General features: G+C 46.5%; 1 protein-coding gene across 3 annotated transcripts in view; it reads right to left on the bottom strand.

Annotated features, from left to right (window-relative positions):
• NRP2 (neuropilin 2) overlaps positions 1–18,086 on the bottom strand; it is a 251,730-nt gene that overhangs the window by 26,133 nt on the left and 207,511 nt on the right. Inside the window, exon 16 of one of the 3 annotated variants that reach the window (XM_083401224.1) lies at positions 12,975–16,137. The exons of the other annotated variants lie outside the window; for them this stretch is intronic. Within the exon in view, the coding sequence (XP_083257350.1) occupies positions 15,857–16,137 (281 nt within the window). The 3' untranslated portion in view covers positions 12,975–15,856. Of the gene's footprint in view, positions 1–12,974; positions 16,138–18,086 lie in introns of those variants that run through there. 3 annotated transcript variants of the gene reach the window in all.

Raw genomic sequence — 18,086 nt, forward strand, 5'->3', positions numbered from 1 at the left:
TTAACTGGGAAAATATCACTGGGAGGAAGACAAAGACAGAGGGTGGTTAAACACTCCCTACCCCAGCGCCAGAGCTCTGTGAGAAGGCACTGCACCTTACAGCTGCCCCTCCAACTGGGAAATGAAAAGGGTGTCTTCTGCCTTCTCCTGATCACCTCACACTCCCAAGCTGAGACAGTATGTTGGGAGAGCATGCAGCCAAGGAAGCCCAGGGCAAACTTATGGACTGCCTGTTGACCACCCCCATATAGGGCAAAGCAACACTTGAGCTGTCCCCCAGTTATCAAAATCCAACACCTCGTTTGTGCCAGGGTTCACTAGTGTCAGGGAACTGCTTTTGAATTATGGTGCTGGAGGAGACTCTTGAGAGTCCCATGGACTGCAAGAAGATCAAACCTCTCCATTCTGAAGGAAATCAGCCCTGAGTGCTCACTGGAAGGACAGATCCTGAAGCTGAGGCTCCAAGACTTTGGCCACTTCATGAGAAGAGAAGACTCCCTGGAAAAGACCCTGATGTTGGGAAAGATGGAGGGCACAAGGAGAAGGGGACGACAGAGGATGAGATGGTTAGACAGTGTTCTCGAAGCTACCAGCATGAGTTTGACCAAACTGCGGGAGGCAGTGGAAGACAGAAGTGCCTGGTGTGCTCTGGTCCATGGGGTCATGAAGAGTCGGACATGACTAAACGACTAAACAACAACAATGTGGTTCAATCTATTCTGCATGCTTATTGGATTATTCCAGCACAGTCTGAGAGAATGAGTCAAAAAACAAATATCCCAGGCCCTCTGTTCAAGCTCTGGCTGCTGAACAGCCTGGGTTTAGTCACACTCATGTGATGCCTTGCAACATGCCCTGCCCACCGGAGAAAAACCTTATATATATGTGGCCATAATCTGCCGCAGAATGCAGAAGCAGCTGTAAAGAAGGCTGACTGCAGTGCCCTTGAGCAGATATCAGTGGCTCCAGGGGCTGACAGAAACATGCACAGCACTGCATCTTCTTCTAGCATTTGGACACAAAAATGCAGAGAAGCTTTGAAGCTGCCGCAGAGTTCTGGGAAGCCTGCTACGAGAGCCTTTTAAAGCCGTACAATTACCTTAATAAAATATAGCAGGGTGTTCTCGAGATTAATGGCCGAAAGAACGGTGATTTACAGCGGAGCCTTAAGCCAAGACTATTTTGCATTAGCAGGGAAATGGGCGAAGGGGCGTTTGGCACCAGCCTTGCGCCAGCAATGCAAGGGACTCTTGTCATCTCCCAAGAGAAGCTTCAGGAAGAAAAAAAAAGATTGCAGAAAATTATTCTGCATTTAAGGGCAGAGGAGGAAGGGGAAAGCTGGGACACCACAATTATCTTTCCAAACATGCTTGTTACAGATGATGTCTATATTTTGTAGGTGCGCATCAGAGTTTAGAGGGAGGTGCATACAGGTCTTAAAGGTAAAGGTAAAGGTACCCCTGCCCGTACGGGCCAGTCTTGCCAGACTCTAGGGTTGTGCGCTCATCTCACTCTAGAGGCCGGGAGCCAGCGCTGTCCGAAGACACTTCCGGGTCACGTGGCCAGCGTGACAAGCTGCTTCTGGCGAGCCAGAGCCGCACACGGAAACGCCGTTTACCTTCCCGCTGGTAAGCGGTCCCTATTTATCTACTTGCACCCAGGGGTGCTTTCGAACTGCTAGGTTGGCAGGCGCTGGGGCCGAGCGACGGGAGCACACCCCGCCGCGGGGATTCGAACTGCCAACCTTTTTGATCGGCAAGTCCTAGGTGCTGAGGCTTTAACCCACAGCGCCACCCGCGTCCCATACAGGTCTTACCCTGAGATAATTATTTTTACATTGGGAAGTGGGGAGACAAATAATAATAATAATAATAATAATAATAATAATAATAATAATAAAAAATTTTATTTATATCCCGCCCTCCCCAGCCGAAGCCGGGCTCAGGGCGGCTAACAACAATAAAACAGTACAACACAACACTCTAAAATCATTCATTATAAAATTAATTCAAAACAAACCACTGGCAACCATTCTCCGTGAAGATTGCCGAAGGAGGGAGTCAGGCTGTGCCCTGGCCAAAGGCCTGGTGGAACAGCTCTGTCTTGCAGGCCCTGCGGAAAGATGTCAAGTCCCACAGGGCCCTAGACGCTTGTGACAGAGCGTTCCACCAGATCAGAGCCACAGCCGAAAAAGCCCTGGCTCTAGTTGAGGCCAGCCTAACCTCTCTGTGGCCTGGGACCTTCAAGATGTTTTTATTTGAAGACCGTAAGTTTCTCTGTGGGGCATACCAGGAGAGGCGGTCCCGTAGGAAATGACTTCTGCCCATGCCATCTTTGGATTGCTGTGAGATGTTCCTCACTTTGGATGGAAGGAAATTACAGTGGTACCTCGGGTTACAGGCACTTCCAGTTACAGACGCTTCAGGTTACAGACTCCGCTAACCCAGAAATAGTACCTCGGGTTAAGAACTTTGCTTCAGGATGAGAACAGAAATCGTGCGGCGGTGGCAGCAGGAGGCCCCATTAGCTAAAGGGGTACCTCAGGTTAAGAACAGTTTCAGGATAAGAACAGACCTCCAGAATGAATTAAGTTCTTAACCCAAGGTACCACTGTAGTTTACAAAATCCCCCACATAAGCACAGAGGCTACCATTTACTCAAGAGCAGCCCTATGGCTAGGGGAGACAACTGGAAATCTGCTTCTTTAGTTTGCACCTCCCTCCTTTCATTCCAAGGAGCTCATGCGTCCATTTGGGGTTACCTTCACGACAAACTTGTGTGTCAGCGCAGCTCAACACATTTGATGCCTGAGGCAGAACATGCAACAGGCCCTCGTTTTCCTCACTCCAATTCCAGGAAAATAGAAAATTAAATAACTTGTAAACGTGCTGCTATTTATAGCAAGCTTCTTGCAGAAAGCCACCTCGCTTTTGTCAAATGGTAGAGCTCACCCCTGCCTGTTACGCTGGGGAGAGGACAGTTATCTGTCAGGTGCTGCTGGGATCTATGGTCCGCTGCCCCATGTGGTGGGCCACTGAACTGCAGGTTGCAGTCATCAGGACCTGGACTGACTCCAGCTGCAGAGGCTCAACCCCTTGGGTCCTATAAGAGGGATTTCTGCTCCAGTGAGCCTTTCCTCAAGCAACACAGTCTTCCTGGTCTCTGGCATCTTCCTGCATCCTTGGGATTGCCTCAGGCCTGCCTCTTGCTCCAGTCCAGATTAGAAGAGAAGAGTTTGGATTTGATATCCCGCCTTTCACTCCCCTTAAGGAGTCTCAAAGCGGCTAACATTCTCCTTTCCCTTCCTCCCCCACAACAAACACTCTGTGAGGTGAGTGGGACTGAGAGACTTCAAAGAAGTGTGACTGGCCCAAGGTCACCCAGCAGCTGCATGTGGAGGAGCGGGGAAGCGAACCCGGTTCACCAGATTACGAGTCCACCGCTCTTAACCACTACACCACACTGGCTCTCAGATTAGTCGCTTGCCCAATGACTCATGGCTCTCTGTAGATGGCTGCCCACATCCAGCCCTGTCTCGATTTCAGCACCATTCTATGGACTCAATGGCAGGGTTGAAATTTAAACCTAATTCTCCAAGGTCCATGTCTGACATTCTATCCATTATTCCTCACAGTTTTCTCTGAAAGCGATGGGTCAATTTCGGTTTCTCGTTTTTCCACACTTAAGTTCAGTATTTGACATTTCCACAGCAGATCGTAATTCCCCCTCACACCCCCCCAAGGTCTTCATGAAACTTCATCAGCTTTATAGTGCGAATTTGAAGAATACTGGAATGAAGTTACATGGTTTTAGCAGAAGTGTTATTAAGAACTATATGAATATTAATTCTCAATGTGCCAATGTGGAAAATTTAAGGTTAAATTGTATTAGGATAAATTATAGAACAAAAATCGAAGAAGAGGGAAAGGATTTGTTGAACCAGCTAATTTGAACTAGAATACAAAAAAGGGAGGTGCGAGGAAGTCGAGGAAATAAGTAAATGAAAGATATAGATATGAAACTTGGATGTGTGTTTAAATGTTTTTGTTTTTTTGTTTTTTTGTTGTATTGTATCTTTTTATTGTTGATGTATTGTTTGTTGAATCTATGTATTGTTTTTCTCTACTTTTCTTCTTTTTATAACTATAAAATATCTAATAAATATTATTATTTTTTTAAAAAATATAGTGCAAATTTCTCCAAATAAGCTCACTTCTGCAAGCCATTTTGCCTAATGCATGCATATATTTTTTTGTCAAGCCGTTTCCCCTAATGCGATGCGTTTTAATGTTATTTTCACTAACAGATGCGTTTTCATGCACGCTTTCCCTACTATATACATCTTTGCACACAATACCTGGCTGAAGATCTACACTGCAAAATTCAGGCATCATATGGAAGGATGACTATGTTTCTCTTTGCATATTGTTTCGTACAGTAAGGTAGGTTCACCTTTCTATGTGAACTAGGCCAAACATTTCCCCCTTTTCTCTGAATGCCTGGAATGAATTGCAACCACACACAGAGATATTGTGTAATTTTCCTGTTGCGCAGGCTTAGCATTCAGTACAGCCAGATCAATGACAACCAGCTTTCTTTTTGCAAACTCTTTTGAGTTTATATAAGGGCTAAAAAAAGAAAAAGCAAACCTCTTGCCAAATTTAAATGTTTAAAGGAACCCAGCCAAGCTGAAATGTTTTGGACAGAGCTTCATACAAAAACAAAATATTTTCGTGTCAGCCTGACAACCTCTGGGTTGTGCTACATACTGAGAACTTCCACATGAGATTGTCGATCTCTCTGTCCCTATACAGCCCATACAGCCATACCTTGGTTCTTGAACGTCCCGGAACTTGTATGTTTCGGCTCCCGAACGATCAAAACCCAGAAGTAAGTGAGCGTTCTTTTGGAAGCCAAACATCCAACAGAGCTTCCATGGCTTCTGATTGGCTTCTGATTGGCTTCAGGAACTCCCTGCAGCCAATCAGAAGCTGCGCTTTGGTAGTCGAATGTTTCCGAAGTCAAATGGAGTTCCGGAATTGATTCTGTTCGACTTCCGAGGTACGACTGTACATATAATCCACCTCAGCTTTGGACACAGGATGCTACCAACTCACAAAGAAGTTAGAATGTGGACAAAGTAGAATCCTAGAGTTGGAAGAGACCACAAGGGCCATCGAGTCCAACCCCCTGCCAAGCAGGAAACACCATCAGAGCACTCCTGACATATGGTTGTCAAGCCTCTGCTTAAAGACCTCCAAAGAAGGAGACTCCACCACACTCCTTGGCAGCAAATTCCACTGTAGAACAGCTCTTACTGTCAGGAAGTTCTTCCTAATGTTTAGGTGGAATCTTCTTTCTGGGAGGCAGGGAAGGGGAACCTCAGGCCCACAGACAAAATGTGGACCCTGGTCTCTCTCTCTCTCTCTCTGGCCCCTGAAGATCTCTTCAGGCCACACCCAGAAGATATTATTTGGCATCACAGGGAACCACCGATTGGCCAAGACTCCCTGTGTATCGCACCCCCAGCGACGTACACAGCCTTTTCGATTACCTTTCCTGCCCCACTTCCCCCTGGGTCCTTTTGCCCCTGCCATCCTCTCCCATCTTCTGGAGCAAGAACTCCCATTTGGCCTCAAGTCAGGAGAAGGGAAAGTTGGGTGGAAGACTTGGGAAGGAGCAGGGCCCAAACGCCAGGCCTCAATCTGGCACATTTGGCGCCTGGACTTTAGGAGAGCATGTCCCTTCCAGTCTGCAAATGGCCAGAGGAGGCCAACTCACAGGTTGGGAGCTCTGCTTGCAGCATCTAAGCTTGCTTGAGGTGCTCCAAGCTAGATGCCTCCACAAGTTCTGTCAGCTCACTGTATTAAATAGAGTACTATATCCTCTTCCTTTCGTTTGTAGACTGTAAATGTTAAAAGGATTACGGATACCTGAAGCGTTAATGAAGCTAACCCCGTGCATCATGAAAAACATACGGCCTTGTTTTATTTTAAATCTGCCATGTGTTAAAATCTGATTTTGATTCCAGCACATTCTTAGTTTTAAAAAAGGCTGCAGACACCACTTGCTCTTTGCAAACCGCTCATTATAAGTTAAACGCTGATAATTCAGTCCCACCACCTCTCATCCAAGCGGAAGCTCTTCGTCTTTTTATCCTCTCCTACGTGGAAAGCATTTTGCAGCAAAGAATGTTGCCGCTGAAAAATTATAGCTGCTTGAAGTCTGACCCTAACAACCCCCTTGCCATTCTGACTTCTAACATTTGCCCGTCAGAATTCCTCTAACTGCTCATATTTGTTCCTCGGGGCTGCCTCCGTCTCCAGAGTAATCAATCAAGTTCTTTTGGTGAATCCATCTAACACGCCTGAAGGCAGCGGGATTATGAAAATTGATACCCACTGAGAACATGACCATTTTTGTTCCCCATTAGCGCTTTATCCAGATTAAGACAATATGAAAGATGAAAAGCTAATTGCTCTAATGAACTGATTCATTTCATTGAACATGGAGTGGGTGGGTAGGAGGCGATGGGGATGTTTAAGACTTGCAAAAGGCTTTTAAATGCCAAAGGGTTGATAGGAATGATCTAGGTGCTTTCAGTTCATTCAGGCAATTTATTTAAGATGACTTTTTCAACAATTATCCACTGGCCAGGGGTAAGATGCAACTCAACAGCAGTTTCCTTGCTAAAATGGGAAGTACGGCATACGGTGTCTGTAAAAAATGAAGTGTAGATCTGTTAATCACTTGTGCAGATTATGCTGATTCCCACCAGCTGTGTTAACCCGTGTTCCTTGGTTGCATATGAGTAGAGAGGGTGCTGAGTCAACATATCAGATACCCCTCATACCCCTTTTATTTAGAATCACCCCTCTTAATCTGAGAAGTTTGTTGCCTTTGTAAAAACAGTCATTGAAATAGGTAAATTTATGTGGAATCAATTCTTATAGCAGCTACACTGGCTCCCGGTGGAGTACAGGATCAGGTTTAAGGTGCTGGTTTTAACCTTTAAAGCCCTATACGGCCTAGGACCCTCGTACCGACTGGACCGCCTCTCCTGGTATGTCCCACGGAGGACCTTACGGTTTTCAAACAAAAGCATCTTGGAGGTCCTGGGCCACAGGGAGGTTAGGCTGGCCTCAACTAGAGCCAGGGCTTTTTCGGCTGTGGCCCCAATCTGGTGGAACGCTCTGTCACAACAGACTAGGGCCCTGCGGGACCTGACATCTTTCCGCAGGGCCTGCAAGACAGAGCTGTTCCACCAGGCCTTTGGTCAGGGCACAGCCTGACTCCCTCCTTTGACAATCTTCACAGAACTCTAGCCCAATGGTTGCCATCAATTTGATTTGAATTAATTTTAGAATGAAATGATTTTAGAATGTTGTATTATTTTACTGTTGTATTATAATACGGTTGTATTATGGTGCTGGAGGAGACTCTTGAGAGTCCCATGGACTGCAAGAAGATCAAACGTATCCATTCTTAAGGAAATCAGCCCCGAGTGCTCACTGGAAGGACAGATCGTGAAGCTGAGGCTCCAATACTTTGGCCACCTCATGAGAAGAGAAGACTCCCTGGAAAAGACCCTGATGTTGGGAAAGATGGAGGGCACAAGGAGAAGGGGACAGCAGAGGACAAGATGGTTGGAAAGTGTTCTCGAAGCTACAAACATGAGTCTGACCAAACTGCGGGAGGCAGTGGAAGACAGGAGTGCCTGGCGTGCTCTGGTCCAGGGGGTCACAAAGAGACGGACACGAATAACGACTAAACAACAACAACATTATTTTACTGTTGTTAGCCGCTCTGAGCCCGGCTTCGGCTGGGGAGGGCGGGATATAAATAAAAGTTTATTATTATTGTTCTCTTCTAAATAAAAAGTGACCCTAATAATCAGCCCACAGCCCTAGACAAAGAGCGCAGATTTGCATAAAGGTAGACAACACATCCCGAGGAGCACGGAATCAAATGACTACACTAGGAGTGAGGAACCTTTGACCATCCAGAGATGGTGCTGGACCACAACTTCCATCATCCTTGACCACTGGCTATGCTGGCTGGGGATAATGGGAGTTGTAGCCTAGCAACATCTTGAGGACCACTTTCCCCCCACCCCAGGGCTAGACAGCATCCCATGGATGTGATCTATTCCAGTCCTTTATCCTAAGAAAAGGATCCTTCACAAATTCAGTATATATTTGTGCAAATTCATCTGACAGTTTCATTACTCATTGATATTTTTGGTTTCCCTTGAAATTCCTCAGCTGTTTTGCCGGAGAAGGACACATAAAAACCCTGACTTACCGGATGTAAGGTAAAGGGTAAAGGGACCCCTGACCATTAGGTCCAGTCCTGACCGACTCTGGGGTTGCGGTGCTCATCTCGCTTTATTGGCCAAGGTTGCCGGCGTACAGCTTCCGGGTCATGTGGCCAGCATGACTAAGCCACTTCTGGCGAACCAGAGCAGCGCACGGAAACGCCGTTTACCTTCCCACTGGAGCGGTACCTATTTATCTACTTGCACTTTGACATGCTTTCGAACTGCTATGTTGGCAGGAGCAGGGACCGAGCAATGGGAGCTCACCCTGTCGCGGGGATTCGAACCACCGACCTTCTGATCGGCAAGCCCTAGGCTCTGTGGTTTAACCCACAGCACCATGTACTTCACATAAAATCTCAGCGCCAACAGTACTACAAAGCCATCATTTGAGCTCTATCCCATTAATGCACATTGAGGTGCGCTGCAGGTAAGAATGAGGAGTCTTTCGGGTCCCCATTGCTGTCAGGGTCAGCACAGTGCAAGGAATAGTTTCTCAAAATAGGGGTGCTGCTCCATTTTTACGCATAATTCATTTAGGGTTATGAAGATCTGAAATGGCCGAGGCTAAGCTATTCCACCCCCCCACCCAAAAAGGCATCTGACGGTGGGCAAGCTGGCCAGAGACACATCCTAATTAGCAAAGGTTTTTTTGCAAATGTGCTTTTTGAATGGCAGCTTCTTGCCTTGTTTTGCTGTAGCTGAGCTATCTTGAACCCTCTGGGATGTTTTGAAATGATGTGTCTCGTCTCTGGGGTACGCTCTCCTGAGAAATCTGGCATAATCACAATCAGTAACTGAACACTTTAGCAGAATCCCAAATGAATCATATGAGTTGGCTCAGCTGATCAAGATGATTATGTTCCTAACAAGCACTGACAGAAAGGAAAAAAACTGGGAGTGGTAAGCTATCACCGAGGCTTGAATCTTATGCGTAAATGGGGTTTGTTCCTTGTCTGAGATTAGTCAGCAGAGCACCACAGATAAGAATTATGATCAGGGTTTAGTCTTCAACTTGGAACCCAACCCCACCCCAGATGTATAGATGCTGTAATAATAATAATAATAATAATAATAATAATAATAATAATTTATTTATACCCTTTTATACCCCTCTTGGCGGCTTCCAACAAAACACTAAAATACAATAACCTATTAAACATTAAAAGCTTCCCTAAACAGGGCTGCCTTCAGATGTCTTCTAAAAGTCTGGTAGTTATTTTCCTCTTTGACATCTGGTGGGAGGGCGTTCCACAGGGCGGGTGCCACTACCGTGAAGGCCCTCTGCCTGGTTCCCTGTAACTTGGCTTCTTGCAGCGAGGGAATCGCCAGAAGGCCCTCGGCACTGGATCTCAGTGTCTGGGCAGAACGACGCTAGATATAGTTACTCACTAGTGAGGAGGAAACATTCTGCATATGGCTAGAGCAGTTCTTTTTCACCATTTGTGTCATTTCAGTGACACAACACTGGAAATCAGGATCTGGGTAATAAGCTTTAGCAATCTTAAATTAAGCCGTGTTTTTAGTTGTTTTTTTTTTTTTATAAAAAAACCCCAAGGATCTAGCCATTTGTCAATGCAAGTTTCTTCAAATTAAGGGTCCTATAAAATATCAGCACCAATTCTCTTTCCCAAAATTTGTCATGGGGTGTGTGTGTGTGTGTGTGTGTGTGTGTGGCTTTCTTACAGCTGTTTCCAGCTTTCGCCTAGCTCTGCCAGGAGCTGATATTGGAGTAAACGTTGACCCTCTCTACATCTAACAGTCAGACCTATTTTCTGCCATCATTTGGCTCACCAGATCTCAGAGCACATAAAAAAGGAACACTGTCAGATCTTCAAGTTTTGGCTGATCTGTAACTATGGACTATGGCAGGGGTAGGCTACCTAAGGCCTGTGGGCCGGATGCAGCCCAATTGCCTTCTGAATCCGGCCCGCGGATGGTCCAGGAATCAGCATGTTTTTACATGAGTAGAATGTGTCCTTTTATTTAAAACGCACCTCTGGGTTATTTGTGGGGCATAGGAATTCATTCATATTTTTTTTCAAAATATTGTCCGGCCCACCACATGGTCTGGGGGACGGTGGACCGGCCCACGGCTGAAAAAGGTTGCTGACCCCTGGACTATGGACATGAGTAGTATAATTTACCTGGGGATGAGTGTCATACCCCAGATCACCTTCTATGAGCAGGATGTGTACTGTAACAAAAAACGCCATACCCACACAAGTTGATTTTCAGTATTATGTGTGCTCCTTCCTTCTCGGATAGATTGCTCACAACTATTTGTGTGAATTGATAAGAGCCATAAGTGACATACGAACCAGCCCAAGAGACAGGGTTCTGTAAGGCACCAGGAGTCTCAAACTGGGATTAGTTGTGACCAGATTTCAGTGCCACTGATGGAGCCCATCTGATGAAGGAATTGCAGCCTAGACAGCACTGGAAAGCTCACCAGCTAATTCAGCAACTGGCCAGGTCATCCAGTGGACCAACACAACTCTAAAATAGGTGGTTGACCTTTTTGGGTCTGGGGGCAGCTTTCCAAAAGCCACACGCTGGTGATGGATGTGGCGAACACACACCTCCTTGGGTGCACACACACACACACACACACACACAATATTTAACTAGGCAGGCACATGCAAACTCAGGTAGTCTCTGCCAAGGGGTGGGGACTTCTGGCACACCAGGCTTTGCTATGCATGGAAAAGCCTTCCACTTACCTTGCAAAGGAACCTCTTCTCTCTCTGACGCAGGGCCAGTAGAGGACACAAGCGCCTAGGAAACAGGAAGGAGTTTCCCTTCTGCACACCTCTGCTTCCTTCTTCATAACTTCTTGTTATGGACTGCTGGACTGGACTGCAAGCGATGTGCAGCCAACAGCAAGTCAAGGCAAAACAGGAAGCCATCTCTCGCACGGTGTTCAATTAGGGCAGGTGTGGCCAACCTTTGCCCCTGCCAGCCGATGGTGCTGAACTACAACTCCCATCAGTCCCAACAAGCTTGGGCAATGGGCAGGGATGATGGGAGTTGCAGTTCGGCAACATCTGGAGGGCCAAAGGTTTCCCTCAACTGAATTAAACAGGGGAGAGAAGAGAGAAGCAACAGCAGCACTTTTTCTGTTGTACCATCTAATTACCGTATTTTTCGCTCTATAAGACGCACCAGACCACAAGACGCACCTAGTTTTTGGAGGAGGAAAACAAGAAAAAAAATATTCTGAATCTCAGAAGCCAGAACAGCAAGAGGGATCACTACACGGTGAAAGCAGCAATCCCTCTTGCTGTTCTGGCTTCTGGGATAGCTGTGCAGCCTGCATTCGCTCCATAAGACGCACACACATTTCCCCTTACTTTTTAGGAGGGAAAAAGTGAGTCTTATAGAGCAAAAAATACGGTATACTCTAAGATTCCACAGGAAAACTTCTGCATTCATAACCAAGAACGGGTTTCAAATTTTTCAGTGTCCACTCGGCATTCGCCAGGATGACCAAAGTGTCCGGTCTTTCAAAGTATGACTATGGGTTATGTGGTGGTGGTGGTGGTCTACTCTAGTGAGATGAAATCGGGGGCTATTTGCTTTATTCCTGGGATAAGAGCAGCATAATGCTCTTATGCGGGTGGCGCCGTGGGTAAAAGCCTCAGCGCCTAAGGCTTGCCAATCAAAAGGTCGGCGGTTCGAATCCCCGCGGCGGGGTGCGCTCCCGTTGTTCGGTCCCAGCGCCTGCCAACCTAGCAGTTCAAAAGCACCCCCGGGGGCAAGTAGATAAATAGGGACCGCTTACCAGCGGGAAGGTAAACGGCGTTTCCGTGTGCGGCTCTGGCTCGCCAAAGCAGCGATGTCATGCTGGCCACGTGACCCAGAAATGTCTCCGGACAGCGCTGGCCCCCGGCCTCTTGAGTGAGATGGGCGCACAACCCTAGAGTCTGTCAAGACTGGCCCGTACGGGCAGGGGTACCTTTACCTTTTTAATCTTCGGGGGGGGGGGAAGTGCAGTGGTGATATAATCCAACTCCTCCAACCCTCCCTTCACTTCAAATCAGTGGCTTTAACGTATTAAGATTTAAGCCTCCAATTTCAAAGTGGAGGTGATCAAAGTGTTTTAATGTCAAGTTCTCCTGGAGAGGCGAGGCCTTCATAAGCTTCCATATTCCCCCACCTGGATGTTGGAAATCCATAGCCTCACATTCCAGAGGTCTTTAGTCATCTTGTCTGGCCTCTTGCCTTGCATTTCTTGTTCAGTCCACAATAACTTCAGCCATGTTTGTGGTGCTGCAGATTCAGTTTCCCCCCCAGTCTCCAGTCTTACACCTACCATTTGTCCAGCCGTCCCCCCCTTTGATTACCCACCTCTCTTCTGGGTGAAACACACCGATAAGGCTCTAACCCTGAAAGAATAGATCTAAAGACCGCCTAGACCAGGTTTCCTCAACCTTGGGCCTCCAGATGTTTTTGGCCTACAACTCCCATGATCCCTAGCTAGGAGGACCAGTAGCCAGGAATGATGGGAACTGTAGTCTCAAAACATCTGGAGGCCCAAGGTTGAGGAAGCCTGCCCTAGACAATACACATGCACACACATATTTGGAAATGCATTTTCGTTCAGACACACTGTTCTTACAATCCGATAGGAGAAGGGGGACAAAAACCAGATATCTCTATAAAAAATATCATCATTTTATTACATTCCACACAGTACATTGTCAAGAATTTCAAAATTCCACAAGATATTTCCACACACAGGCAACTGGGTGATGTTGACAATGTCACAGCTGTTAAGGGGCGGGAGTGAAAAGTGGCAGTAAAAATCACGGGAGGGGGGCTGGGCAGTCTTTGGCGAATATCTAAAAACGGGGTCTCTCAATCGGGTTAAAACACACCCAGGCTGAGCATATTTGAACTACTGTGAGATCTGGAATACAATTGGAGGTATTTACACTTGACTGCTGTTGGGGGTGGGGAGATCAGGAAAATCAGTGGGAGGGGAAAGTTTACCTTTTTCTCGTTTTATTTTGTTTATTATGTTTTTATCCCACCTTTCCTTCCAAAGGAGCCCAGGGTGCCAAATTCACTTTGGAGATTTCCTATCACACGTACCAGGGATACAGAAATTAAGGTACTTACTAACATTATTTACTTCCACACTGGAAGGTGTTTTCTTGGGACCCACAAGAACGAACAAATCACATCTCAAAAGATGGTTTCTGCTTATCTCCTGGCATAAGGTGAAGTTGTCACCTTGCTCAGAGGCAAGGTGTCTCTCCCCTCCCCCCCCAAAAAAATATTCTGTGATCTGGGACAGGTGATCGCTTTGCTCTCACAAATCCCTTCTTTCTAGATGCAGTTTACAAGCACACACGCTCCTTTCCCCATTCCCACCCCCATATACACTCTGCACTTTAAAGAACAATTTCCCTAATAAACAGCACTGTGTGGCATTTTAAACCAGCTAAGCAAGCATTTGGGCAGATTAAATTTGCTACATGCACAAGAGCATGCTACCTGAATAACACAGGGTGGAAGGATGTAACGTAGACACCCCTAGATCAAAGTGTTCATTTTGGGGAACTGGCAAAGAATATCCACTCTCTTTCATGACCCATGCCAACCCTGTACATACATAGGGTTCAACCCACTGGGAGTTTGTCCCACACGGTTATATCAGGGACAGGTCTTGGGGCCGGTCCACACTTCCACTGTCCCGTGCTTAGAAAGAATGGGGCAAGAAGAGGTGTGCACCGCCCCCAAGACACGGGGCTGAGTGGTTTCCCCCTTTGCCCAGCTCCTTTCCCGGGAAAACCACTCTCTAAATCAGAAGAAATATGTGGAAAACCTGATGGCTGTTTGCTCTGAATGAGCACCAAAGAGCAGTTTTCCCCAGTGGGGAGCAGCAGGACAAGAGGAAACCTGGATATGCCCCCAGTGATTTTAGTAGGGCTTCCATAATTGAAAGCACTCGTGACTTTCACCCCCAGTATTACAACGCTGCTACTCTCGCCTGAATTCTCAGTTTTCACATGAGGGTGAAACGGCAGACAGGAACTTTAAGAAGGATATAGCAAGTAGTCATGGCTGGATTTTTTTTTTAAGCAAACAAAGTGTTCAGTGGAGATGTATTTTGCCAGAAAATATGTCCGATTTAACCGTTCCAACCACCTTTGTGTGTTATCACTTGATAAATCTATATAAGGCATTTCCATTGCATTAGTTCAGAGCAAAATCAATAGATAGAGGCTCCATTATACCATCTTCGTTAAAGATGCAGAGATAGTTGAGTTTTAGCAGGCCCTATTCTTGGGGCTTTGGTTGACAGATGTCATTGCCAACATCGTAAGAAGCAACATGGCCACGAAAGTAAATTGTGTCAGGCAGCCATTTAGGTCGACATGGAGAGAGAAAACAAGGGGGCAAAGTGTTCTTTGTGTCTTTTTTTCAAAATTACCAGTAAAAACACAATGGCGGCATTTCCTTGCTCTCGCAAAAAAGAAAAGAAAAGATCACCAAGAGTGAGGTTTACCTATAAAATAAACTAAACCTCAGATTCATGGAGCTATAGCATTTTTTCAAAACCTTACATCTATTGGCATCTATGCATCTCTCTAAGGCTGGGTTTAACAGATAAACTGAACATTCATTACAAGCTTCTCTCTTTTTTTAATAAGGCAACTTGAAAAATATTTGTTTTGTTGAGGGATTAATTCCACTACCAAAACGATGGCTATGTTTTTGTGATTTCTTGGGGGGGGGGTGAAGGAACCCTATAAGACCTTGAAGTTGACCGTCTCCAAGTCTTTCTCAATTCTCCCCCATCATACACTGTGGCGTTTTGTTTTTGCCCTATCTTTAGGCTTGCCATTTAAATTTTTCCAGGGGCACAGCCTTTCCTCCCCCCCCCATCAGTATGAACCTGCTGACGTTTTCATTAAGGATATCAAATGTAAACCCAGCCAGAGCTAGATAAGGCAACAAAAAGCACCGTTCACTTCTCCTAGTAAACAAATCAGTGTATCTGTCCTCAAAAAAAGGTGTTCCGGGCCTTCCACGAGGCAGGGCAGGGGGAAAAAAGCACTCCCTTGTGAAGTTCGCAGCGGCACAAGCAAGTCCCAAAAGACCTTTTCGAAATAGCCATCCAGCCAATTCCCCACACACATGCACACTTACATACATAGATAGGTAAGAGATAATACAAGCACACAGAAATTTTCTCTGGCATACTCCTTCTGGCGCGCTACTGAGTCTTCTTGCAAGTTGTCTACCGGGGACAAAAAAACCCCCCACAAGTCCTTGAGAAACGAAATAAAAGGAGCATTCACTTTCAAAGAGACTGGGGTGGGTTGGGGAGGCAAGTCTCCTCTCGCGATCCACGATGCAGCATTACCGTTTTTTAAGAGTTTTTTTTTTGTCAAGAGAAAAAAGGGGAGATGTCTATAGAGTTCACAGATATGCTGGGTGAGGAGGAAAAGTGCAAAATTGAGGCAACGTCTCTGAAAGTCTCTTTTTTAAAAAGTTTTTGTTTTTGTGTGTTTCCTGGCTCCGCTCTCAGCAATGCGAACTGCGGTCTTGCTCTAGTTTTATCGTTAGGGTGGGCTCCACCGCCAGAGGGGCCCCGCTGGCATATTGGGAGCTTTTGTAGGTGATGGAGTGATCGCTCTTCTTGGCCGCATAGCGGAAGCGGTGGTAGTGGAGCACAAGGGCCAGCACGACGGAGACCACAACCAGAACAGCACCTCCGGCGGCCATAACGTAATACCAGTAGGCTGGGATGGGCTGCACTGACACCGTGTCCACTGTGGGCTCGTTCCCTGGCAGAAGGGTGCCCCCTGGGGGAGAGACAGAAGAACGTTGCTAGGTGGCATGCCTGCAGGCTCATCAAAGCATACACACACACACATATACATGCGTTTCAGAGTTCTCAGCAACTTAAATAAAGGTCTGCATGACCGAGCTTTGCCCTGGGTGGGAACGTAATTTGGGTTTTTGACAAGCAGGCAATTTAAAGCATTTCATTAATTAGGCATGGGAGGATGAGGAGGGGGGGGGGAAGAGGATGTAAATGTTGTTCATAGCCATTATATTTGGAAGGAACAGCTTCCGCGCCGCCCCCTGCCCCCCCCCCGCCACCGCCTTGCGCTCCCTGCCACAACCACCCACAATCAGCTCCGTCTTGTTTCAGCGTGGCACTTGTTTGTCAAGCAATGACAAAACACGTCAGGTTTTTTTAAAACAAGTGACAAGAGTTTAATTGCCAAGTACGAAGGAGGTTGTGACAGGATCACAGAAGAGATTCTAGAGATGAAAAACACGCTTCGTTCCTATGGGGGGGGGGGAGAGAAGCGGAAAAGGAATCTGCAGGCAAGACTCTACCCTTCCGGAGGTCATCATGCTTCAGAGACCCAGAATTTTTAAGGCCATCCCCACCACAATCCTATCTATTATAATTCGGGCATGGCTTTCCAAATCACAGCTAACTAGGACCTCCGGGCAGAAGTAAGACGCCTTGTGTTCGGTGAAGTTTACTCCCCAGTAGGTAATGCTTATGGCAACAGTCTCACGCTGCAATTCTTTTCCTTCCTACCTGTTGAATTCAATAAGATTCACTCCCAGGTGACTGTAAATAGTTTTGCAGCCTCTGTGTGTGTGTGTGTGTGTGTGTGTTACTAATGACAACTTCATATTTAACAACTACAGCAAGCTACAAATTCAGGCTTTACAACTCTCCTGGAATCTCTGCATTTCCATTGTTTACGGTTTTTGGACCCCATCGAAGTTGTGTGCTGAGGACCAGAAGAGATGCGAAGAGGCCAATCACATTTACTTGTTCCCATGTCTTCCCCGTTCAGGTATAAAGCAGTGAATATAAAAGCTCCCCGGTGGATCAGGTGAAAGGTTCACCTGGTCCAGCATCCTGTCCTCTTGAGTGGCCAACCAGATGCCTATGAAAAGCAGGTAAGCAGGACCTAACAGCACCCTCTCCCCTTGCGACAGTGGAGGCAGAACACACAGCCATCATGGCTAGCAGCCGCCGATATTCTTACTCTTCATGAATTTGTCTAATCCTCTTTCAAAGCCATCCAGTTTGGTAGCCATCTCTATGCAATTAATCCAGAATGCGGCAGCTAGACTGGTGACTGGGAGTGGCCACCGGGACCACATAACACCGGTTCTGAGAGATCTGCATTGACTCCCAGTACGTTTCCGAGCACAATTCAAAGTGTTGGTGCTGACCTTTCAAGCCCTAAACGGCCTCGGTCCTGTATACCTGAACCACCCCCATGGTTCAGCCCGGACACTGAGGTCCAGCACTGAGGGCCTTCTGGTGGTTCCCTCATTGCGAGAAGTGAGGTTACAGGGAACCAGGCACCAGGCAGAGGACGTTCTCGGTAGTGGCACCCACCCTGTGGAATGCCCTCCCTTCGGATGTGAAGGAAATAAGCAGCTATCCTATCTTTAAAAGACCTCTGAAGGCAGCCCTGTTTAGGGAAGTTTTTAATAGTTAACGCTGTACGGTTTTTAACACTTGATTGGGAGCCGCCCAGAGTGGCTGGGGAAACTCAGCCAGATGGGCGGGGTATAAATAATAATAATAATAATAATAATAATAATAATAATAATAATAAGTTGGACTTTCTTTTGCCTGTCCCGAATCTTCCAAGTTCCAGCAGCATGAGAGAGAAAATCTTCTCTATCACTCAACTCACACCATCACATCTCCTTTTCTCTAAAAAAACCCCCAAATGTTGTAGCCTCTCTCCTCATAGGGCAGTTGCTT

This window comes from Podarcis tiliguerta, assembly GCF_965153285.1.
Source record: "Podarcis tiliguerta genome assembly, chromosome: 1".
Lineage (NCBI taxonomy): Eukaryota > Metazoa > Chordata > Lepidosauria > Squamata > Lacertidae > Podarcis > Podarcis tiliguerta.